Source organism: Numida meleagris, chromosome 3 (assembly GCF_002078875.1).
Source record: "Numida meleagris isolate 19003 breed g44 Domestic line chromosome 3, NumMel1.0, whole genome shotgun sequence".
Classification (NCBI taxonomy): domain Eukaryota; kingdom Metazoa; phylum Chordata; class Aves; order Galliformes; family Numididae; genus Numida; species Numida meleagris.
In genome coordinates this window covers 2,139,035-2,163,232 of record NC_034411.1, presented here as the reverse complement: position 1 = coordinate 2,163,232, position 24,198 = coordinate 2,139,035, and the positions used below count along the sequence as shown (strand labels likewise).

Sequence of the window (24,198 nt, the reverse complement as noted above, 5' to 3'; positions counted from 1 at the left end):
CACTGTTTACTGGAATCTGAACTGGGAGGTACATTTATGCTTTTTTAAATTTAAATGAGCAAAAACATTACTGCAAATCAGAAATCTCTGCCTCCAAACAAAGATCCCAGTGCCATGACTACATGTGAAATTTCTCATAAAGAAAGGAGGGAAATAAACAACTTTTTATAAAGCAGGATGAAATAGTGTCATTTTCTATTAGAGAAAGAAACTATGTCAGCTTTAGAATTGCCTTTCTCCCAGATGAAGCTCATACTAAGAGGAAGTTGACTTTGTTACAGAAAATTGCTATTATATTCTAAGACAGAAGCAAGTTACCAAGCACTATTAAAACAGTTGATTATTTGCCATAACATTTTTTTAAGGTATCTGTTATTGCATGTTGTATGGTATGACATACATGCATTCATCACTTATGTGCATGCACAGAAAAACAACTTCCTCTGTCCTAGTTTACATGTATTTAACTTTTCCTGGCTTCTCTGAGGTAGTCAGGAAACTATTTTGTAGGTCTTAACTCCACTGATAAGGGCTGTTTTATGGCTGGCTCCAAAGAAAGCAGAGTGATGCTATCATGGCACAAAATGTATTTATTGTCAACCATTTAAGAAAATCTCCTTTGGTCCATCTAATTCTAATACATGTTTTATTTTTTTAAGATGAAAAACGTGTCATCTTGATTCATCAAGATGAGATTATTTTGGTACCTACCTCATCATCGTCAGTAACGGTGAATGTGCAGATGGGACTACCCTTTTGTATGTTTTCAATCACAACTATGTCATAAGTTGCTTGATTAAACTTTGGTGGGTTATCATTGACATCTAGTACACGGACAACAACGCGTACGCTAGTGTTAAGACTTGGCTGCCCTCCATCCGATGCCTCCAGTTCTACTTCAAATTGCGTTGTGGTTTCATAATCCAGCTGCTGGTTCAGGAAGAACTGTCCGGTGGTCAAATTGACACGAAACATTGGCAAGGAAGTTAGAGGTTTCTGGCTAATAATCCTGTACTTCACAAGGGCATTGGCGCCTGCATCCAAATCTGTAGCAGATACTCTCAATAGTTCGCTTCCAGGTGCTTTGTCTTCAGGGACACTCTCTTCATATCTACTTGATGAGAAGACTGGAGGGTTATCATTCACATCATCAACGACAACTGTTAAATTGAGAACTGCAGAAAGGCTGGGTTGGCCTTGGTCACTAGCAATCACTGCTAAGTTGTAGATGTCTTGTGTTTCTCTGTCCAATTCCTTTGTCAGCAAAATTAATCCTGAGGCATCAATATCCATTTTTCCCTCTGCACCTTTCAGAGTGTAAACCACTAATCCATTAAAACCAGTATCCACATCAGTAGCTGTCACACTGGTAACAGAAGTTCCAGCTGGCGTGTTCTCCAGAACATTAATGATAGTGTTGGTTATACCAAACACAGGACTGTTATCATTGACGTCTGTAACTTGGATAAACACAGTAGCATAGTCAGAATTAATTCCATCTGACAAGGAAATGTTTAGTGTGTAATTATTCTGGGATTCATAGTCCAGTTTGATTTTTGTCCAGATGATTCCATTGATGTCAACATCAAACGTTGCTGATTCTGTCAGTACTGTTAATATAACTGGTGTATGGGGGTTTGGAGACTCATATGTTACCTGTGTAAGATATAAAATATTATCCATAAATGAATTCAAACCAATAAACCACTGCTTAAAAAAGAACTGTAATTTTAACTATGTTCAAATTCATTTTACTAGTTTTATTTACTAAAAGTAAAAATGAAACCACAATATACACAGAAAAATACAGCTGGAGAGGATTGACTCTTGCTGGAACATGACTAGGATAGAAATGTAAATAAATATAATACATAATGAAAATAATAGAGTCCAGTTTAACTTTCGGCTCTGCCTTTCTTTACAAAAACTAAAGTAAAAAAATGAACTAACTCAGGCAGCCAATAAAACAAAACACTGAAACGCACTGTATTCTCTCTGATTTGGTATTAGACCTCCCACCTGTCTTCTTAATTGCATCTAACAAGGAGCTACCGTAGTGCATTGCAGTGGCCAGCTTGTCTAAGCATTTTTGGATCAAAATGAGGAACAAGTACTCTAGAGCCTTCTTTGATAATGTCCTTATGACAGCTTTCTAATAGCAAGACTGCATTTTGTAGCCATCTCATGCCTCTGGGTTTTAGATGTGTCATGAACAGATGACTGTATATTGCTTATCCCTACCTTTGGGCCACTGTAGTCATTGTAGAATGTCCAAAGTCAACAAAGAGCTAAGAATGAGAGTTTAATGTGTCAGGTATTTCTAGCTGTGGGTTTTGGTGGGTTTTTTTATTGTTTTATTTTTGATTGGCTGGATGGTTTATTTTTTTTTCATTTGTTTTGTTTTCTTGCTGGTGGGGACAGGTTTTGGTGGTGGGGGGGATTGTTTCCAATGCTGGATGGTAGCAGATGCTGTTTTAATTTTTGGTGGGTGATAGGCTTCATGTGACAGACACAATCAGTGTGCAATAAAAATGAAGCTTAAGCAGAAAAGAAATCACAAATAATTCAAGGGGATATAAATATTTTGAGCATGCATGAAAGAGAATTTCCTTATAACTGTCATGTCCTATATGGGTGATAGAATAAAGTTGTTCTTACTCTTGCTACTTCAGCAGGACTGACTAGCTCTTCTTCCACAGACACATTATATGTTTTCTGAATAAACTGAGGTCTGGAATCTCCAACTGCAAAGATGCGTACTGGCACCGATGAACTTCTTGGATTTGTCCCACCTGCAATCAAAAGAAAACCATCTCACAAAAAGCACAAAAAATCATCTGCCTAAAATATGTATATATTTTTCCACTGGTGTTTTTTCTTCATCCTTACTGTTAGTATTATGGCACTGCTGAGAAGTTCTAACCAAGAATAGAGCATCATTTATAGGATGTTACACTTTCAGTACGTGAGCTTGAATACACACTACAATGCTTACTACCTATTTAGCACAGACAGACATAGGATGGACCAATGCACCTCTTGTGCAACTATGCTTCTCCCAGTATCCATTTTATCCACAGAGCTATGATTTGAAGACACAAAGCTCATACCGAGCGAATCAGAGAGGGAAAAACTGGAAGGATAAGAAGCACGTTGGATGCTCATGCAGGAGGGGATATCCTTGCTAGGTTACATTTACCTCTGTCATTATTGAGATTATGAATATTCACCAAGTTCTCTGTTACTCTTTTAAGCCAGAAGAACTCTCAGTAAGTATATCTTTTTGCGCTAGTCATCCTAAAGATGGTTTTGGCACCTCCACTTCAGTTTCTCCATGCCCACATGGATGTGAAAACACAGACTGAGTTACTCATTGCATTTAATTTTTACTTTACTACCTGTTGACTGAATTATAAATTTCTGGAATTTATAGGAATTAGAATTCCTATAATTTACAATTTATATGCCTGAATCTCAGTCTACTATCCCGTGCAAAAGCAGTCAATAATTAAGTTAAAGGTAGGTGTGAGATTTCTATTATTTTGTACATTTCCATAGACATAAAGCAAACTGAGATATAAAAGCATGATGAGGAAGTAGAGTTTTACTACAGAGGTAATATTTTGGATGAACAAGACAACAATTTTCTCATCTTCAACAAACAAGAGCAGGTGAAAAGAGATGATATTTTTAAAATAAAGTCTAGGGGCCTATCTTGAAAACATTCCTTAAGAGAAAGGGAAAGAAAAAACACAAACAAAATGAAAAATCAAAAAGAAAACAAAAACCTTCGTTTGAGGTTGTTGTGTCAACCTGTATTAAAATCTTGTCTTACCATCAGTAGCTGTTACCCATAGGACAAAGTTCTTACTCTCGTTGACTGTTAATGGGATTACTGTTTTTAAACTGATTTGTCCTGTGGATTCATCCAATTCAAAGTATCCATCTTCATTGCCACCAGCTAAGAGAAAGCTTATCTCTCCATTTATACCATCATCTGGATCATCAGCAGCAACCTGTAGAATAAATAATTTTACTCTAGTTTTTTTGTGGTAATATAAAGCGACACAATTACTTATTCCTGTGTAGTCTGCAGTGAAAATCATTAATGTAGCAGATACTTATGAATTAATATAATTCTCTTATCTCACAAAATTTTCTGTCTACAAATTAAATACAATGCTTCAGCATAAACAGCTTTTCAAAAATTTTACAATTATGTCATTTTCTGGACTCTACCAGCATTCTGTTTTCATTAAATGCCTTGTAAACAACTAAGTCCAAGAATCTTATTTTCTCTCTCATGCTTGTAGAATTCAGGATGTGAGATCAAGAAAAAAAAATCCTTTATCGTTCACTCCCTGACCTGGGATACAATAAGAACATCTGTAATGCTGTGTTTATAGAATATCTAGAGTTACAAGGTTGTAAATAAAACATGGACTGTTTCTGAACTCAGAGAAGTTCAGAAGAGATTCCTTATTCAAAAGGATGGCTACACAAACTGAAGTGAGAGCTGATGTATACATTCCATTCACATGAAAATGTCATTTGTACTTAATACTTCTAGTACCTGAAGAATGGACATTCCTGCAGTCATATTGATGAAAATAACTTGTTCATATTGTGTGTCTGTAAAGTTTGGGCTGTTGTCATTTTCATCTAGCAACAATATGTTGATTGCAGATTGTACCTCATCATAAGGTGACAAATGATCTCTGGCAGTGACCTTGAAAATGACGCAGTAAAAATACAGTTTTGTTTAGAATGCATGTTCTACAAATAGGAGGAGGCAGCAATTGCAAGCAGAACAAACTCTATCACTGTAGTGTTATTTCCCTCCAGACTGTTCTAATGTCGAAGTCTGCATTTGATTCTTCAAGAAAGTTGTTGATTCATTTCAGCAAGCCAGCTTCTTTCTATGCTTAGATATGTTTGTCTCAGCTTGCTTTGGAAAGAAGTGGGCTTATTACCTGTAGATGAATAGATGGTATTCGCTCCCTATCCAACAGTGTGGAGTTCCTCACGGTTATAATCCCATCTTGACTTATCTGGAAGGGACTGTCAGCTGGAGTGAGACTGAACGTTCCCTGGAAGCCTCCCTGCAAACAGTAATGACATTTGCTATTAAACAGGACAAGCACCAAGCTAGTCCATTAGGGTATTTCATTCTTAATTTCCAGGTGGAGAGCATTTAACCTTCAGGTGTAATTGAGGCTTTCATCCCACAGAAACTTGGAAGAAATACTTCTCCCAGGCTGAGGGCTACTTGCAGCTTTGTGTCTACTTCATGCTTCTATACTTTCATGTCTGGGACCTTCAGTAAACCAGGAGAAGTTTCAGAGACAAAAAAATTTACTCTTGGGTTGCATTACTTCCCTCCTCAAAGAAGTGAAATTATGCTTGTTATGATTAAATATATGGAGGTAGTCCAAAACAAATACATGCCTGTAGCAACATTCACCATACCCAAATAGTGCAAATGCACTTTAAGGTATGTTGCAGAAGTACAGTATTTGTAGCAACCAAAACTGCATTCATTTTACCTCATCTTTGTCAGTGGCTTCTACTCGAAGAAATTCCTTCCCGTTTGGAAAATTTTCTAGAATTGAGACATTGTAGCTTGACTGTGACAAAACCGGAGGGTTGTCATTTACATCTTCAATAGTAACCAGTACTACTGCATCAGCTGTTTTCAGATTGTTGTCTTGCTGCGCTGCCTAGAAAACAGAGTTCGTAGCTGTAAACTCCATACCCTAATAACATCAAGCCGTTCCACCTTAACGCAATGATGTAACTGCTTACATTCAACAAATAAAGATTCCCTTTATTCTGTGTTGTGGATTATGTAAATAATGGATGCCAACTGTCCCTTAACATTACCATGAGAAGCACTAATAACAGCAACATAGGCTCTTATACTGGTTTATAAAATTGAGACTCGATATGAACACGCTAAACTGTAAAACAAGAACTACCTCAATGGCCACAAAAAGATATGGACATTCTTCTCTGTCAACTGCAGTCTTTACTTCCAACATTCCACTGTCAGTATCGATTGAAAAGGTGTTGCTATAGGCTGGAGGTTTCACTAAAAAGTAACAAAATACTGCAGGTTAATGAAAATGAACATTAAGGCCAGTCTGTCCTTTTTATGACTCAGAGCAAAATTAACAGACATTCCAAATATAAGGTCTTTTTTCTCTCCCTCCCTCAAACACTACATTCTCAAATCAACTCTTAGACAATTCAGTCACACTTCAAGGGCCTCAAATTCAGCATCTCAGGAGCTGTTAGCAATTCGTCAGAAAGAACATCTCCCTGTGGAACTGATATTTCTAGCTGGTCCTGAATGAAAATCCTGAATAGAGGACTCTAAGTTGTCTTACACTTGAAATTGGAAATTGTTTCCTGAGAAGAGGTTGTGAACACGTAAACATTTAAAAAATAGTTTTAAATAGTTTCCATAATGACTGAAATAAAGCTAAATCAGCTTGCAGACCAGCACTGCCGTGAAGACGTATGCAGTTAAGACATCTTCTGCCTGTATGCTGTACTTCATTATCATTCTCTTCACTAATGCAAACATCATAAGTTACTGCTTGAATGTTTAGAAGAAAATGAAGGTTCTTACCTAGTTTGATGCTGTAAAATACTTTTTCATTTATACCAGCATCTCCATCTTTAGCAAATATCTTCTCTGGAAGAATAGACAAAGGACCCAACTAGAAAACATACATAGCTGATTAACTAAAAGAAAATACACAAACTGAAATGTGTTCATTAAGTCAGTTACCATTCTGATTAAAGAAAGTCAGGTTGGAAGGGAGTTTGAGCAACCTCATCTAGTGAAAGTTGTCCCTGCCCACGGCAGGAAGGTTAGACTTGAACTTTGAGGGCCCCTTCCAAACCAAGCCATCCTATAATTCTGTGATCTAATCACTGGGATCCAGAAAAAAAAATCTGTCTTTACAGAGTGGCTTTACAGAGTGAAATGATGAGCAAAATACTTGATGTGTATACCATGTTTGCTTTAAGAAACATCAGATTCTGAAGCAGTAGTCACTGATGGAATTAATGTTAATAGCATTGAACATCTTAGTTCTTTCCATTCCTTTCTGAGAAAAAAATATGCAAGTCTAGACTGTATCCCCAATTTAAAAAAAATTTAAAGATAAAACAATTTCAGAAGATCTAAAGGATTCCTTTCAGACAATTAAAGGTGAACTTCTAACAGAAGGGATACCAAAGGCATAACACCAAATATATCGGTGATTTAACACGTTAACATGAAGATGGTGATAAATAGGGTTAATAAAGAGAACTATCCAATTTAACTTGAGTGGATTATTATTATTATTATTATTGCTACCATGTGATTTTCTTTGGCAGTTCATGCAGAAGCCTGAATTAAACAAATATATTCCAACCAGAAATTACATCATCCTCTATACAGAAAAAAATGTATATATAATGTAAACCATAGTTTACAATTTAGATTTTTATTTTGCTTACCTAAGGAGGAGTTACAGTATTTAAAGCTGACACCAGGCAGCTAACCCAAGGACTGATGGGTAGTCAACCACGTTTCCAAGTTTACAATATAAACCCTACTGCAACTCCTGTTGAGTTTGTTTTCGTTTTGGTGTTCGTTGTTTTTTTGTGTGTGTGCTTGTTTGTTTGTTTTTCCCACCTGAGAAGAATCTGTTTCTGTGGCATAAAGTTTCATACTTCATATAATTGTCCTGCTCACCTGGTACTTGGAGGTCTACAGACAATAACCATAAAATCCACCAGTTGGCAGCCCTCCATTAACCCTCAATTGTAAGCAACTGAATGAGAAACACTCCTTGAGAGAAAAGCACTGCAGACAGGAATAGTTTATTTACATTTACAGCATCTAGTGAAAAGCTTTTACCTTGTTTTCACTGATTGTTCCATTGTACACTGATTGACTGAAGTAGGGGTTCAATGTGTCATAATCTTGTACATCAATTATTAATGATACGGTATCACTGTTGTTTCCAAATCTTTCCTACATCCCAAGAAGAAAATAAGAAACATTGTGATGAAAGGGCCATTTTTCAGTAGAATATTAGAATACAGAAAAAACAGAATACAGATAGAATACAAATAGAATACAGCAGAATATTATTATTTGCATTTTGTAATGTCTACATTCTTAATCTGAGAACTCTTACCTTATCCTATTCTTCCACTGAGAAATCCAATTCTATTAATAATACAATTGAAAAGTAATCGTTCTTTGTTACTTGTTTTGTATCAGGTATGCATTACAGAGAAGTGTGCAGGATGTAGTAATAGTGCATTTGCTGTAGCCATACAATTTGCTAGATACTAGAAATATATGCTGCTAAATAACTTCTCTTTAGACCTAAGAAGCATTGAAGGCAAACGCATAACTAAATCTCAAAAAGACACAGAAAAAAGACTGCAGGTGGTAAGCTGCAGTAACAATAGGACATCAGATCTGCCAGAGTGATCAGAGAATAAATGTACTGTGTACTTAAATGCACACAGAAAGGAGCTTGAGCTGATTTTTAAAAGGAGACTAATGCAATGACTCGAATATTAAGAATCTACTACTTTTCCTGTAGTAGGAGTCAAGATGCAAACAGAACTTTTGGTTTGTAGACCCTATAAGCTAGAGTTCTGAATCCCTAGGTCAGAGACTTACAGAAAACAAAATATAACAAAGGAGATATCACTGTAGAACTGCCTTGATTGCTACTTTTTTTTTAAATTTTATAGCATACCTTTGCTTGGACTGTTAAATTGAAATGGTTGATCTTGTTGTAATCCAAAGTTTTATTCACCATGATGTTTCCATCTCCTTCCCTTATGTAAAAGTAATCAGAGTTTGGGCCCTGATGAATGAATCAATCACATTTTTTACACAATTAATAACGAAATACATTTTCTTTTCTCTTGCCACCTTTATCATTCGACTACTCAAAAATGACTGAGAATCTCCCTAATGATATCTCTGGAAAATGCAAGTCCTCTTCAACTCATTCTATTGCCACTCGTCTCAGTGCCATTGGAGTTTTTATCTGATTTATCTCATCCTATAGTCTGAAACTACAGATCTGATGAATGGCATCACTTTCCCTTCACCAGCTATAAAAGAAACAGGGATAGCAAGCTCAAAGACAGAGATCTCCATGGCTGATATCAGAAGTTATTTGAAATAATCTTGCTTCAAGTGGCTTATGTATACTCCTCAACAGAAATAAAGATCAACAACAAATCTTTGTAGTACTGTCTTTAGAAAGGGGTGAAACTGTTTCACTCCTGTTTCCAATTAGGACAAAGAGTTCCTTCGCTGTACATTAATAACGCTGCAAAACATTTCACAAACTTAAAGAAATAGATTCAAGCCTCTCTGCATACTATACTGGTCTTGTGGTGAAAATTTTTATGGTCATCACACTGTTCTAATGCTAAATGGTCTTTCTGGTGCCATCATTTTGCTGGTTTGTAATAATAACATTGCAGTACAAGAATATATATTTGGATCAAGTCACAGGCTATGCTGTGCATGAAATACAGACTGGTGTTCACACTTTTGGGCAAACAAAGGATACTCACCCAAAGGCTGTAACTAATCTGGCTGAACAAAGGTGACAGATCTTTATCTTTAGCTTCCACTTTTATAACTGAGGAATTTATTTCAGATACCTAGAAATAAAGAACATCAAATGCTCAGCCACAATCCCATTTTGTTCTTGCTTCTGACCCTTTGCTTCTTTCCTTCTGAGCAGGAAGATGTAGCCAGTCCCTTAGAACAAGCAAATTAATTCTAATTTCTATTTTTGTTCATCAAGCAGAATGTTCCTTCTTCACCTTGTGCCTCCAGCTGTGATGCACACAGCCCAGTCTCTTTCTTCCACACTTACATGAAGGCATAGAAAAGTCATGTAAGAGTGCATGTAATTATCTGGTACGATTGGGCCCCAGAAAGTAATTTCAAATACTACATGAAAAATCATTAATATTGCCCATAACCCACCTCGGATACTGAAGTGTTATAGTGAGTTTGTAGAAATTCTGGAGAATTGTCATTTACATCTTCTAATCGTAAATCCCGTGCATTCTCTATTTCAGTCTTCATAATGGGAGCAAAAGACATTAGAAATGTCATCAGCAAGGTAGCAGCACAATGCTAACATTTAATTTCATCATATAAAAAGAGATCTTCAAAGAGATATCCCTTCAGTTCTAAAAGATTTTTAATGGCAGACTACCAGTTGTAACAATGGAGTTTGTGAAAATATTTTAAAAACTTTAAACAAAAATTATGTTAAGTTTACTGAGAACAAAAACACTCATCCCAGTTGGCATCTTTAAACAAATCCATTTTTTATAAGATGTTCTTAACTCTCTGAATCACATCTTTAGTTGAAATAGTATTTCATAAAATAATAGTTTGCATTAAACTTAGACAAATAAATATAGTTGATTACACATCTTCTACTTACCATTCCAGTCCTTTGGCAAACAATAGAGTAAAAGAGATGGTCACTCTAAAAATTAATAGCAAATAAATAACATTATGAATAGTCTCTAAAAAGTATCATTATCTCAACGTATACATAGCAAAATTACACAGAACTTCCAGTATGTGAAAATTCAGGTGTGCCGTGATGAATTGGCAGTTAAATATTCATGGTTACAGGAGCATAGTTCAGCTTTGACGTTTCAACACGTCATACCAAAAAAACGTTGTTCACTATATATAGCAAGTTCATTGCGGATTATGATCTGTAATGTTTAACTGGCTGCCAAGCATAGCATAATTGGTGTAGCAAGCATAAAAAGTATCGGAACATTTTCAGGAAAATGTTTTAACTCATTAAAAAAAAAAATCCAAATGAGGAAAGGAAGTGTTAACTTTGAAGTCTTAACATTTTCATCAATTACAAATCTTGATTGTAAGAGTCCTTTTTAAAATCCGTGTGCTTCAATTCTGTCAAGTACAATGCTACTCTGAAAAAGTAGTTGTACAAAAAATGGCCTCCAGTTACTACACAAAGTTATACTATTCTTACATCCAGAGGCAATGTCAGTGAGAAAAACAGTATTGTTTTAGAGATCCCTGGTAGTCCTATAGAGCAAGCATGGCCTAGAAGTATGGCTCCTGATTCCTTTCAGCCAACAGAGGCCAGTGGATCTATTCCTGTCTGCAGTAAAGCACCAACATAAATATTCATAGGATTAAAGATTGCCTCCTAGCAAATCATAACCAATCAATTCCACTTTGATGAAGTGAATCGTGTTACTAGGAGATAGATAAACCTTAGGAACAGTGATACCTGTCTTAATCGAGTATTTACAACTTTTATTACAAAGTAATAATACACAATTAAGAAAGAACCATCTTGACTGTCAGGTCCCAGCTAAACTTTCAGTTAGAGATATTTAGCATAGATGTTACGGAGATGTGGATACTGAAGTCTACACTGATATTTCTGATGAGTCGTTTTTTTGGTACGCTAACCTGTATCATGAAAGAATAAATATTTAGTGTATATCAGTGTGCTTTTTTCACCAGTCAAGAAAACCTTTATATCTAGATTTTATATGCAGTGAAAATAATACCTCAATAGAATCAACATCCAGTGGCTTATTTGTCTTCACTGTTGCATTGTTAGTACCAGAATCATACTCTAGCTTCACATACTCTAAGTGTTCAGGGAACAAATACTCTTTTAATTTCAAATTTACATTGGGTGGGATATTTATAATCCATTCTATATCACCTGTAAAAGAAAGCATAGTAAATTAGATTGCTTGGTGGAAAAGACACTCATAGGGTTTATCTCAAATATATTGATAATTAAGTCATTGGTTATGGTTTAGTTAGACTTGAGATTAGTTTTGCATTCTCAGTTAGATCAATCTAAGTCCACTTTAATACTGTGCATAAGAGCACTGATGTGTTTTAAAACCATGCAAATTTTCTAATGTTCACACTCTATGACATGATGTCCAGCATTAAAACTCTTGGCATACTTTTCACCTAAGTTTCCATCCTTTCCTGGAAACAAGTTCATGCTGCAATGTTTTATTTTTTATTTTTTCACATTTAGGCCTTTTTCTGCCATTGGTTCCACACAGACAGACCAGACTTCCTACACAGGGAGTGTAATCAAAGTCAGTGAGATGTTAGTCAGGGCTGCATGGGGTAAGATTCCCTGTTTTCCAATCATAAGGGCATGTCATCTCTAAATCCAGCAAGCAGATGGAATTCAGTATGAATCTGGATTCAGCCTTGTGGCTGCTTGTGGATTTTGATTCTGAATAGTTAAGTATATGTACTTTTCTTCAGTCTGTTTCTATTCATACAAAATACTGCAACATTAAATACTGCAACTCTTGAATCACTTTGAGTGCAATTTTTCTACAATTGAACATATTTTTTGCCTTGAAAACATTAGGATTTTTTATTTTGTTATTATCACAACAGATTAAATTCACTGTTTTTTCAGTAGCGTGTTGCTTGCTTTGTTAAAAATCAAATCCAGGCTTGAAAGCATGTTTGAAATGTGTTCTTGTAAACAATCCAGTGTAGTGTTACTGGCACAATTATTAAACATAGTTATCTTACATTTATCAAGATATTTGTAGTCATTAAATAATACGCATCTTCTCATGGAAGACATCATCAGGGTTGCAAAAAAATCCCCTCTGGTCTCCCAAATCTTCCCTGAGATCTCGAATATTTTCTGTGATCTTCAGGAAGCACACTAGTTGAGTTTCTTTCTTACTCTATTGTTTTCATACTTCATCATTACCAACCTAGGTCAGCAAAACTTACTGTTACGGCCCCATCTCTCATCTCAACATGCAGGCTCACTGCCTTGGTCCCTAAGCTACTAAAGGAAGGGAACAACTTCTTTTCCTCCAGCTGCAGGGAGTGCCTGGAATACTCTCAGGTACGAGTCCAGTGATAATGGATAGATGACAGTGAGCACAGAATAGTTGTGCTGTATCTCAGGAGTAAAGTGGTAAGTTTTCATTGTTTTAAGTATGTGTTGTGTGGTTTTGTTGTGTGTTGGGTTTTTTTTTAACTTTTTTTTTTTTTTAATCTCAAAACCCTCTTACTTAAAGACTGACAGGCCTTTTGGTGGTTAAAGCTTTTGTGGTTATTGCTCCTGCTGAGGAGGGTTCCAGTGCAGAAGCCATTCCAAGAAAAGTCATGGCTTCCAGATTAATGATAAACTCAAAGGTTGTTCCAGCCATTCTGCTGGGAGTGCTCTTGTATTATGCTTTAAATTTGTTTGACATAGAACAATGCTACCGTTCCTACCCTCAAAACAGGGTGGAGAGAAAAGAAATGCTCCAAGGGAAAGGTTGGTCTTGTGGATAAGGCACAAGGCTCTGACTCAGGAGACTGGAATCTGGCTCTTGGCAAGTCAGCCCTACTGCTCTTAGGCAAGGTGTTTAATTCTGAGCCTCAGCTTCCCCAGCAGAAAACAGAAGGTACTTCCTTGCTCTCACACCATCTCATTCATTTATGATGCAACCTCACAAGGAGTGAACTGTTTATTATAGAATCATAGAATCCTTAGAGTTGGAAGGGACCTCTGAAGGCCATCTAGTCCAACTCCCCTGCAATGCACAGGGACACCACAGCTCCACCAGGTTGCCCAGGGCCTGATCCAGCCTCACCCTGAAAGTCTCCAGGGACGGGGCATGAACCACATCACTGGGCAACCTATTCCAGTGCCCTCACCACCCTCACTGTATAAGGCTTTTTCCTTATATCCAACCTAAATCTACCCTCTTCAAGCCTGAAGCCATTTCCCCTTGTTCTGTCATCACAGATCCTGCTAAATAAGATATTGAAAGGCCACCTCAAAGCCTTCTCTTTTTCAGGCTGAACAGCCCCAGCTCTTTCAGCCTGTCCTTGTAGGAGGGTTCTTCTGTCCCTTGGATCCCTTTTTCCTTCTATCCAACCAAAATCTATGCTCTTCAAGCTTGAAACCATTTCTCCTCACTCCATTCCCCTCGCACTCCAACTTGCCCACATTTCTTCTGTACTGAGCACTCCCCATCTGGACGCAGTGCTCCAGCTGAGGCCTCACCAGCCCAGAGCAGAGGGGCAGATCCCCTCCCTCGCCCTGCTGGCCATGCTGCTTTGGATGCAGCCCAGGATACAGTTGGCTTTCTGGGCTGTGAGGGCACAGTGCTGGCTCACAACCAGCTTCCCATCCAGCAGTACCCCAAGTCTTTTTCAGCTGCGCTCAATTCTTTCATCCCCCAGCTTGTATTGGCAATGGAGATTGCCTCAACCCAGTTGCAAGACCTTGCATGTGGCTTTGTAGAACCTCATGTGGTTCAGCTGGGCCCACAGCTCAAGCCTGTCTAGGTCCCTCTGGATGGCATCCTGTCCCTCTGCTGTGTCACCACGCCCCACAGCTTGGTGTCATCAGCAAACCTGTTGAGGGTGAACTCAACCCCATTGATTGCTGTGTCTATTCAGATAGTGAGATCTTTGGATGAGTGAATTTATTTTTCTTATATTTATTTACCCTATTCACCAGAGAGAGCAGTATTTCATTTAGGCTGCTGCTGCTGCATACAGTCATGAAAACTACTATAAAAAAAAAAAAACCAAAAAACTTACAATATAGATCAATCCATTATAAATTACAGATTATGCAAAGAATTGAAGCACTGTGCGCACTAAAGAGAAAGACAGATAGTTCTAGGATCAAATCATGATTTACCTGTATACTCATCTAAAAAGGTTGGCAGCAGGACCGTGCTAGGTGTTGTGTCACAATCTATACTTGTGATTTCTAAAAAGAAAATGAAAAGTCATGTACAAAAAACAGAGGGACTATTTCCAGAAAATGCACAAAGTAAAAGAAGATCTTATACTATATAAAACTTGTGTACATCAATCCAAATTAATCAGATTTATTATGGTGGTACCTCAAAATAATTTTCAGGATTTAAAGCAACACCTTACCTGAAATAGATACGATTGCAGGCTTAGTCCCAGTCTGTCCTTTCTCCCCCCCTTTTTTTTCAGTGAAGAATTTAAAGATAATCAGCTATCAATAAAAGTTTGAGAAAATGACTAGTTGCAGAATTATCCTTCCTCAGTACCCTGAGTACAGTGAAACTTTGGCTTTATTGCTTAACTGCCATGAATCACTGTACTTTCATTTCCTGCTGAACATTTGCAAAGACCATGACCAAAGCTCCCTTTGGTCCATGGCCTTGCAAATGTTTTCTCCTCTCAAGAAAGCTATAAACACAAATCTATTCATCACTGAACTGTAAGTAATTCAGGCACATTGATTTGCCTGAAATAGATTGACTTTAAATTGGCAATTTAAAGTGTGATTTCATAAAGAGAAGTAGTTTTCATGTTCTATGCTACAACTCAGTGACATCTCTCTACATTTTCTGCTGGATTTTTTTTCCCTATATCTACAAATATGCACAGAGAAATCACATAGAATCATAGAATCATAGAATTAGCTAGGTTGGAAAAGACCTACAAGATCATCCAGTCCAACCATCCACCTACCACCAATAACCCCACTAAACCATGTCTCTCAACACTATAAATGTTTCTTGAACACCTCCAGGGACGGTGACTCAATCACCTCCCTGTGCAGCCCATTCCAGCGCCTGACCACTCTTTCAGAAAAGTAGAATTTCCTAATGCCCAGCCTGAATCTCCCCTGGTGCAACTTGAGGCCGTTCCCCCTCGTCCTGTCACTAGTTACAAGAGAGAAGAGGCCGACCCCCAGCTCACTACAACCTCCCTTCAGGTAGTTATAGAGAGCGATGAGGTCTCCCCTGAGCCTCCTCTTCTCCAGACTGAACAATCCCAGCTCCCTCAGCTGCTCCTCATCAGGCCTGTGCTCCAGCTTTGTCGCCCTCCTCTGAACACGCTCCAGGGCCTCAATGTCTTTCTTGCAGTGAGGGGCCCAAAACTGGACACAGTACTCGAGGTGGGGCTCTCAATGCCCTCATCCAGGTCATCAGTAAAGATATTGAAGAGGACAGGCCCCAGCACCGACCCCTGGGGAACACCACTCATGACCGGTCGCCAGCTGGATTTAACTCCATTCACCACCACTCTCTGGGCCCAGCCCTCTAGCCAGCTCCTTACCCAGCAAAGGGTGTACCTGTCCAAGCCATAGGCTGCCAGTTTCTCCAGTAGAATACTGTGGGAGACAGTGTCAAAGGCTTTGCTGAAGTCTAGGTAGACCACATCAACAGCCTTTCGCTCATCCACCAGGTGGGTCACTCGATCATAGAAGGAGATCAGGTTGGTCAAGCAGGACCTGCCCTTCACAAACCCATGCTGGCTGGGCCTGATCCCCCGGTTGTCCTGCAAATGCCGCGTGATCTCCCTCAGGACAATCTGCTCCATAACCTTCCCTGGCACCGAGGTCAGGCTGACAGCCCTGTAGTTCCCCGCATCCTCCTTATGACCCTTCTTGTAGATGGGAGTCACATTGGCAAGTCTCCAGTCTTCTGGGACCTCTCCAGTTGACCAGGAACGCCAGGAACATAGATTTTTCTCTTCCTTCCCTGACTAGAATTACTCAGCAAAGCTGCCAGAACGCAATCCATATTCCTATGGACACTTTTGATCTCACATGAGTTTGTATCAACGCTAAACTAAGCATGTCCCACTCTTCTCATCATCCTCACTGTATATTCAGATTGGCAAAAGAAATAGTGGGCTAATTTTACCTGTCAGGCTGATGTCTTTGTATTTCCCTCTCCCTTCAGAATCTCATTTATAAAGGAGCAGCGGACAAATTTCTACACAGGTAACTTTAATTACTAAAAAAATACTACAGTGAACTGCTGCTGGTTACGGAGCAATTCACTGCCTCCACCTCCAAGTATTCAAAAGTCTACTTTGGAAAAAAGGGTTCTGTATTATAGAAAAAGATTAGAAAGCTGGAAGCTTGAAATTGGCTTAAACGTTACAATATAATTAAAAAAAGGAAATTCAATAATTAAATAAAATCTCTTGCGTGTTTTTTTCCCCAGGAAGAAAAAAAAAATTCTCAGATTTTCCTGGCAATTCTCTGGAGCTAGCAGAAACAAAGAATCATAGAATATCCTGAACTGAAAAGGGCCCATGAGAATCATTGAGTCCAGCTCCTAACCAACACAGGACAACCCAAAATCCAAATCCTATGTCTGAGAACACTGTCCAAATGCTTCTTGAACTCCATGAAGCTTGGTGCCATGGCCACTGCCCTGGAGTGTTCATCCCAGTGCCCACCTTCTTGGTGAAGAAGCTTTTCCAAACATGCAGCCTGAATTTCCCCTGTAGAGGGGAGGACGCTTCAGCATTTTCACTGTTGTGAAATTTCTAGAGAAAATCTGAAGGACTCAAGTTATGTTTAGGCACCCAAATGGTCCTTGTATGCCCAGATTTATCTAGTGAATGACATAGTTCTCAGTTTCAGGAAGAGAATTTCTAAAGAAGTCATTACCAGTACAAAGAAGATCAGACATGAAAATGGTAACTACTTCAATCTAAGTTAACAGAATAGCAGAAAGAAATACAAGTGATCCCAACTTCAGATCTAAATGTAGTCATATTTAGCTTCAGTCTATAGAATCATAGAATGGCCTGGGTTGAAAAGGACCTCAAAGATCATCTAGTCTCAACCCCCCTGCTGAGTGCAGGGTTGCCAACCACTAGACCAGGCTGCCCAGAGCCAGAAATGTTATTCCACGTCTGCTGCAGATACAAACTAATACTTAAAGACTTCAGTGAGAACTTGTAAAAGTTCAAGAGCAGTGGCTTTCAACAGGTGATCACAAAGCCCCTTTATGTCTACAGATCACCTCCACTGGTACCAAGAAGATTGCTTGTTATCATTTCATCAGTCAAAAAAATCAATGAGTTTTAAACCTCTAGGATTGTACCTTATATTAATTTAATAAACTGTTCAATTTCATTAAAAGCAAGACTAGACCCACAGGCATTTATAAAAATAACATTACTTACTTTGTGCATCAAGACAGATGAAGGTAAGACAACTAATCAAAGCAAAACCCACAGATCCTGAATGCGCCATGACCACAGCAGAAAAAATATACTACCGAAGGCAAAAAAGATGGTAGTTTCTTGTATACAGTATTTGCAAAGATCTATTTCATTTGTCACATAACAAGTTTGCAACTATCTTGATGAATGCTTCAGTGATGAGGAAAAGAAACACAACAAGCCTTTGAGAAAAGTCCACAGACTATATAACGTGCTTATCACCTTGTGTGATCAAAGTCCATTTTGGGCAATAAAAATAAACCAACAAGGAAACACTGTTGTTTGTGTTACAGCACAAAAAAAAAAAAAAAAAAAACAGAAGCTATTTTTAAATTTATTATTTAACATACAGATGGAAATAAATAAATTTGTAATCTAGAACTTGTAAGATGTTCTGACCAATGGAGAGAAACCTACATATTCTCTGGAAAAGAAAACAAAATGAAGTGTGAAAGAGCAAAGGAACCACATTATCCCTTTCATTTCTATAACACTGGGAGAGTATCTTCTCACAACTCTGTTCCACAAAAAAAAAAAAAAACTAATGTTGCAAGAACAATAGTTACTATTCTATGTGATGAGAACGGACACCTCTGAAACATGCCCAGTGTTTTATAGATGGTGTATGTTCAGAATAAGTTTAGCAGGCAGTTAAAACATTTTACTTCAGTGAAGGTTCCTCCAAAAAAAACGACATGAAGTTTGCAGAAGATTTTCAAGGACTACAAATGATTTTCTGATCATGAAGTTTCTTCCAAACATCTAGAGGTAAATGAAATCTAGATGTTGTTCCTTCAGTTGAAAGCAACAACCAATTACTCAGAAAGAAAACAACTGCCAAAGGAAGGTGCACCTCTGTTTGCATCAACACTTTTTTGTCACCGTGGATACAAAAGTAATTCCCATAGCTTCAGTGAAAACACAAAACAATAAAACGGCACATAGCTGAGTACAAAATCACCATCATGCTTTCTCAGCCTTAAGTAACTGAAATGGAAATGTGGGAGCAGTTCAGTCAGAAGGGTTTAGAAGTATGGAAATAAGTTTAATCTCTGTTACTATCTCTTTTGAAGAAAGGCCACATCCAGCCATGATTGTCCATTCACTGATGTCATTACCAGAGCACATCAGCAGTCATTTTTTTTCCTGCATGACTGCTATCTGCATCCATGATGACCAGGTCTTAGCAAGACTATTTGGTGAACTTTAGAATACTGATCTGTGTACAGAATACTTCCTTGAAAGAACAGGGATACAAAAAGAGATACAGAGAAAGAAGGCTAGAGACTTTTCAGTGAGATAAATATCCTGATAGCTTTCAATGAACAGCATAACATATGCTAAACATAAAATCTCTATGCCATTAGAGGCTACACGACCTCATGTTTGTGTCAAAAAACTCTTCTAGCAACAAATCCTCCTGAGCACCAGAAATATTTCAGTGCTGGAATCTTAACCCATTAATGAAGATCTACTGTTAGATATTCCAAGTCACAGCAAAGGCAGAGCAGCTTCAGTATTTTCTAGTACCTCTGACAGAAAGGTCAATGATAAATTGTACTAGACCTTAAAGGGTTAAATTCCAGAAAGATCTCCCTCAGTACCTTCAGAGACAGCCTAGAAGCTAAAGGAGGCAGGTCATTAGTGTACACAAACCCAGTGCAGAAAAAAAAAATAACTGAAGGTCACCTACAGGCAGGTGTAGAGCTAAAACTACTGCTCAGGTGCTGTTACCCACGCTTTTCAACAGCTTCTTAGCTGAGATGGTCCCAGTCCAAGGCTGACAAGCAAAACGCTTCCTTCCAGCTCAGTTACTCTTTTCTGTGATCATGGCTCTAAGGTCAGTCAAAGAGAGGCATCATGACAGTCCCTGATGAAAAAAAGAATGAGAGCAAGAATATTCTCCTCGACCTTGCAGAAAAACACGGTGCCAGACTCTCCCCTGTGGGGATGGAGTGGGCATAGAATATTTGGTCCAACTTAGAGGGAGTCTCAGATCATATAAATTCCCTCCACAAAGATGCCCATATGAGGGAGGGTAAGGGAAAAATCAGTCGTTCCAGGAGTTGTTCTTACTGCTGCCATACATTTGGTGACCAATAACAGATGGCACAAACTCAAATTATTCAATAGCTGCAAGAGTTGGTTAAAAACCTTCAAGATTTGCAGAAGTTTGTAGGTAGAAGATCTTAGGGGGCAGTTAGAGGAAGAAAAACATTCAGCAGTCCTCTTCCAATGAGCCCTTAGAGAACAGTTGATAAATGAGGTGGAAATTAACAGCAGTTCCCCAGGGAGTGGCTTGTATCCAAAAGAAAGCCTGGATAATGTGAGAGTCCAAATAGATAAGTTAGAAAGCTCAGTGACCCTTCTCCACCCTCTGATAAAAACTGAGTATACGCATAGAGATGACAAAGATGATTACTACTAATGTCTGGTTCACAGACGCCTCCACCAAACACAAAAGAAAAGCATGGAAATATCAGGCTGTGGCCCTATAGATAGGGACTGATTTCATTACTGTCACTGAGGAAGAGGGGAGTGCTCAGGTCAGGGAACTGATAGCTGCATGGAGTGTATTCCAGCGTGAACATTCCACTGAACATGCGCAAATTTATACTCATTAGTATGCTGCCCTCAAAGGTTGCACAGAGTAGTTCCCTTTCTGGGAGCAAAACAATTGGAAAGTTAACTGTGCCCCAAGATGGCAGAAGGATAAATGGCAAGATATTCTTGGTACTGCCAAACATGGTCAATTTTCTGTGTGTGGGTCGCATCCCACCCAGATGGCAGGACCTCAGCGAGTAGTTGAAACAACATGATGGACAAACTAGCCAGGATTTCCCCCTTGAGACAGAGAGAAGCAGAGGGTGACAACTGGGAGAGACTTGTGGAACAGCTACACGTAAAAAGGGTGCATACCAGTGCTCGCAGTCTATACCGGGAGGCCCAAGCTCAAGGCTGGTCTGTTGGTAGGGAGAAATGTCATACTTGTGTTTTTGCTTGTGAACTATGCTGCATCTGCTTGGACAAACACCCCTTACTGGAAGCCCCTCTCCATTTAAGGGAAGGGAAGCACCTATGGGAGATGTAGCAGATTGATTATATTGGCCCTTTTCATAAATCTGAAGGCAAATAACATGTACTAGTCAAAGTAGAAATAGTCTCTGGCCTACTACAGGCCAAACCTTTCCCTTGAGCAACACGGGAAAATACCGTTAAGGCCCTGAAATGGTTTAGCATCCTCCTGGAACCCAATTCAATACAATCAGGTAATGGTTCCCATTTCACCTCAGGGATAGTACAGGAATGGGCACAAGTGGAAGGTATTAAACAGTTTTTCACATCCCTTACTACCCACGGGCTAACGGTATTGTGGAACAATCCAATGGCCTCTTCAAGAAGTTCCTAAAACTAGGGAAGCACAAATGGGCTTCCCTACTGTCTGAGGCCACTGCAATAGTCAGTGACCACTGAGGGGTACATGGGTGTCCCAGGTTTATTGTCCTCTATCCCAAGGTCCCTCCACTTCTGCCTGCAACTACAGATGAGAATTCATGTAAGGTAACAGAATGCAGTTACTCCCCAGGCCAACCAGTACTGGCTAATCTGTCCAGCTCCAGGCCTGTCCCTTTGACCCTCACTGAACCTCTTAATGAATATACCTGGAAGGCTTGAGATCATTGAGGAAAATGTACCAAGTTAACCATGGCTGGATTTCACCTATCCTCTAAACTTGGTTCCTCTGGGACCAGGAAGTTCCCTCTCTTTTGTTTTTCATATGCTAAGAAATGCTGATCCTACCGCTGTACCCCAAAGGTTCCCTTCTCACCCTGTTCCTTTTTCTAGGATGCCTGTGGCATCACTGGTGCCACTGTTTTGGGCAGACGTCTTCTTGATATTTGTAATTGTTTATGCTGATCCTATTGTGCTCAATGGTTGGCCATAGTCCCATGCCCACGTTGGGAATTCTAGAAGTATGGAAATGAATTCTAATTATAACTGAGGCTTGAATTGAAATATACTTAAAAAATAAATGTAGCAGGCACATTGCCCCAAATACCTGACTCCCCAACTCCTGGAAAATGCAGGGCAAGAACTAAAGATAGGACACTGGATGAACAATAGGTCCCCACTCATGAGAAAGTACCTCATATCTCTGTGATTGATGTCAAAAGAGGAGAAGGAGGTAGAAAAAGGTAGAAGAGCTTGTACCACTGAATGGTGAGACTGTTGGTACAATTTTGCCTTAATGCAACCTGTTAACGTAGCTTGTCTCTGGGTTAGCAGTGGCCTGGGATGATCATTTGAATTTAAAATTATTAGCAAACACAGAACAACCACCCTGACTACACTGACTCCTCCCAATCACCCCACTACCGAGTAGAAGAGGATGGGGAAGAGGCTTTGTCCTCACAGCTTTATGGGATTGGACCATATGCAGTCAAAAACACAAGTCAACAACAGATGTTGTTTAACCCATCACAGTCTCTTAAAAAGGTAAAATTGTTGATGAAAACCAGTATCTCAGCAATCAAACCAACCTGCTCACTCTAAACACCTCCTATGCAGGATGGCTAACGTGGCTACACAGGTGAGCACTTCCCCTGACTAAACGAGTGTGTGACTGGCATATCGTGGCAGGACTTGGAGTCCTAAGCAGTACAGAAACTGAAATGCTTGTAAATAAATTAAGCGCAGCAACAAGTGACTTATATGCGTTACAACATCCCTTGCAGTCTTCCCTATCAGCACTGGGAACCAACCAGTGGCTCTTACCTGATGGATTAACTCAAAGGGAAAGAACTCATATAAAAGACCAACAATTAATTGTAGATTCACTTGCCATAACCCAACAAAATGTTTTCCTAGCTCTTAGTCATATCCAAGCTCCAATATGATTGCAATCTACAGTAGCAGAAACTGTAAGAAAAGGTGAAGGAGGTACTTTGCCCACTGAAATTCAAAAGGTGATTTGGCATAATGCAAATAAATTGGAAAGAGAATTTCAATCCCGGAGGCATCTATGATATTTAACTTATGATCATCTTCATAACCATGCTACAGCCTTTGTCCTAACGATATGCCATGCTCTGGTACACAACATATACCATAATACATATATACATATACATAACATGTATCATTGCATTGGGACTTATTCACTATGGGGCCTCATTCTATCCATTAGAACACAGAGTATGGGCCCAACAAAATGGAAATAGATGACAAACTGTTGATTTCAGTGCATGTGATGTACGGGAACAACAAGGATTTATTTGTGAGAGTGATGCTATTAAAGCTCAAGACATTTGTCTTGACACTGAGCAAAATACCTGCCATTTTTAAATGGATCCTGATGAGACCCCCAAAACTGTGCTTGTCTATATTGGAAAAGGATGTGTCTTTGTAAGAACCTCCTGTAATTTTATACTCATAAGTAATACTACTAAAGATTCAAGCAATCACTCAAATATTTGTTTGTAACTTTACCATCATGTGAAATATGCTCGTACTATTCGGATTTATGTTTGCTTACTGGGGTAACTGTACATTCATGTTTCTCTGATTCTACTCCTTTTGGTTTGGAGCCATTACTGTGGCTAAAGTTAATATTCTGTCCCTTTCTCCAACATTTTGAGACATTAAGCAACCAGGCACAGCTCCACAGAACAGCAAGCAAGTTTAAACACACACGTACGTGACATGTTGTAGTCTTCCTTGTGTACCAGCTGCACATATAAAGGACTATATATCGCAATTTCTACAAAAAAATAACGGAAACTAATCCTGTTCATAGATCCATCAGACTATTTAAATAGCATGATCAGTGTTTGTGGCAGTGGGATGCAAACTTAAGCATGCATTTAGCATAGCTCAGTCTGACATTTTGCTCACTTAAGCTGTCTGCAGGGCAGGCTGCTCAGGAACCAACTTCAAAACTCAATGCAGGTAAGTACTACCAGGTTCTTGTATGTTTGGGATAGCTCAGCCTTCAACCACATCCTTTTCTTGACAGATAAAACATCTGAATCATGATGCTGCCATTAAATCACAAACACACAAGAATGACTGAAGTCATAGTATTTACGCACTTATTTACTTCTTACAAGTATCCACAGAATACCCACACA

The 24,198-nt window shown here is 38.8% G+C and overlaps 1 protein-coding gene across 2 annotated transcripts in view; it reads right to left on the bottom strand.

The window, feature by feature from the left end:
- The window catches only part of LOC110397060 (protocadherin Fat 4-like), a 42,176-nt gene extending 27,284 nt beyond the window's left edge, over positions 1–14,892 (bottom strand). For both annotated transcript variants that reach the window (XM_021393016.1, XM_021393017.1), the window contains exons 1-15: positions 14,757–14,892; positions 11,623–11,783; positions 10,503–10,547; positions 10,034–10,129; positions 9,613–9,702; positions 8,778–8,888; positions 7,919–8,035; positions 6,635–6,725; positions 5,979–6,091; positions 5,547–5,720; positions 4,974–5,102; positions 4,574–4,729; positions 3,836–4,016; positions 2,659–2,792; positions 712–1,656 (exon numbers count right to left, since the gene is read on the bottom strand). In XM_021393016.1, coding sequence (XP_021248691.1) covers positions 712–1,656; positions 2,659–2,792; positions 3,836–4,016; positions 4,574–4,729; positions 4,974–5,102; positions 5,547–5,720; positions 5,979–6,091; positions 6,635–6,725; positions 7,919–8,035; positions 8,778–8,888; positions 9,613–9,702; positions 10,034–10,129; positions 10,503–10,505 — 2,340 coding nt within the window. In that variant the 5' untranslated portion in view covers positions 10,506–10,547; positions 11,623–11,783; positions 14,757–14,892. The remainder of the gene's footprint in view (positions 1–711; positions 1,657–2,658; positions 2,793–3,835; positions 4,017–4,573; positions 4,730–4,973; positions 5,103–5,546; positions 5,721–5,978; positions 6,092–6,634; positions 6,726–7,918; positions 8,036–8,777; positions 8,889–9,612; positions 9,703–10,033; positions 10,130–10,502; positions 10,548–11,622; positions 11,784–14,756) is intronic.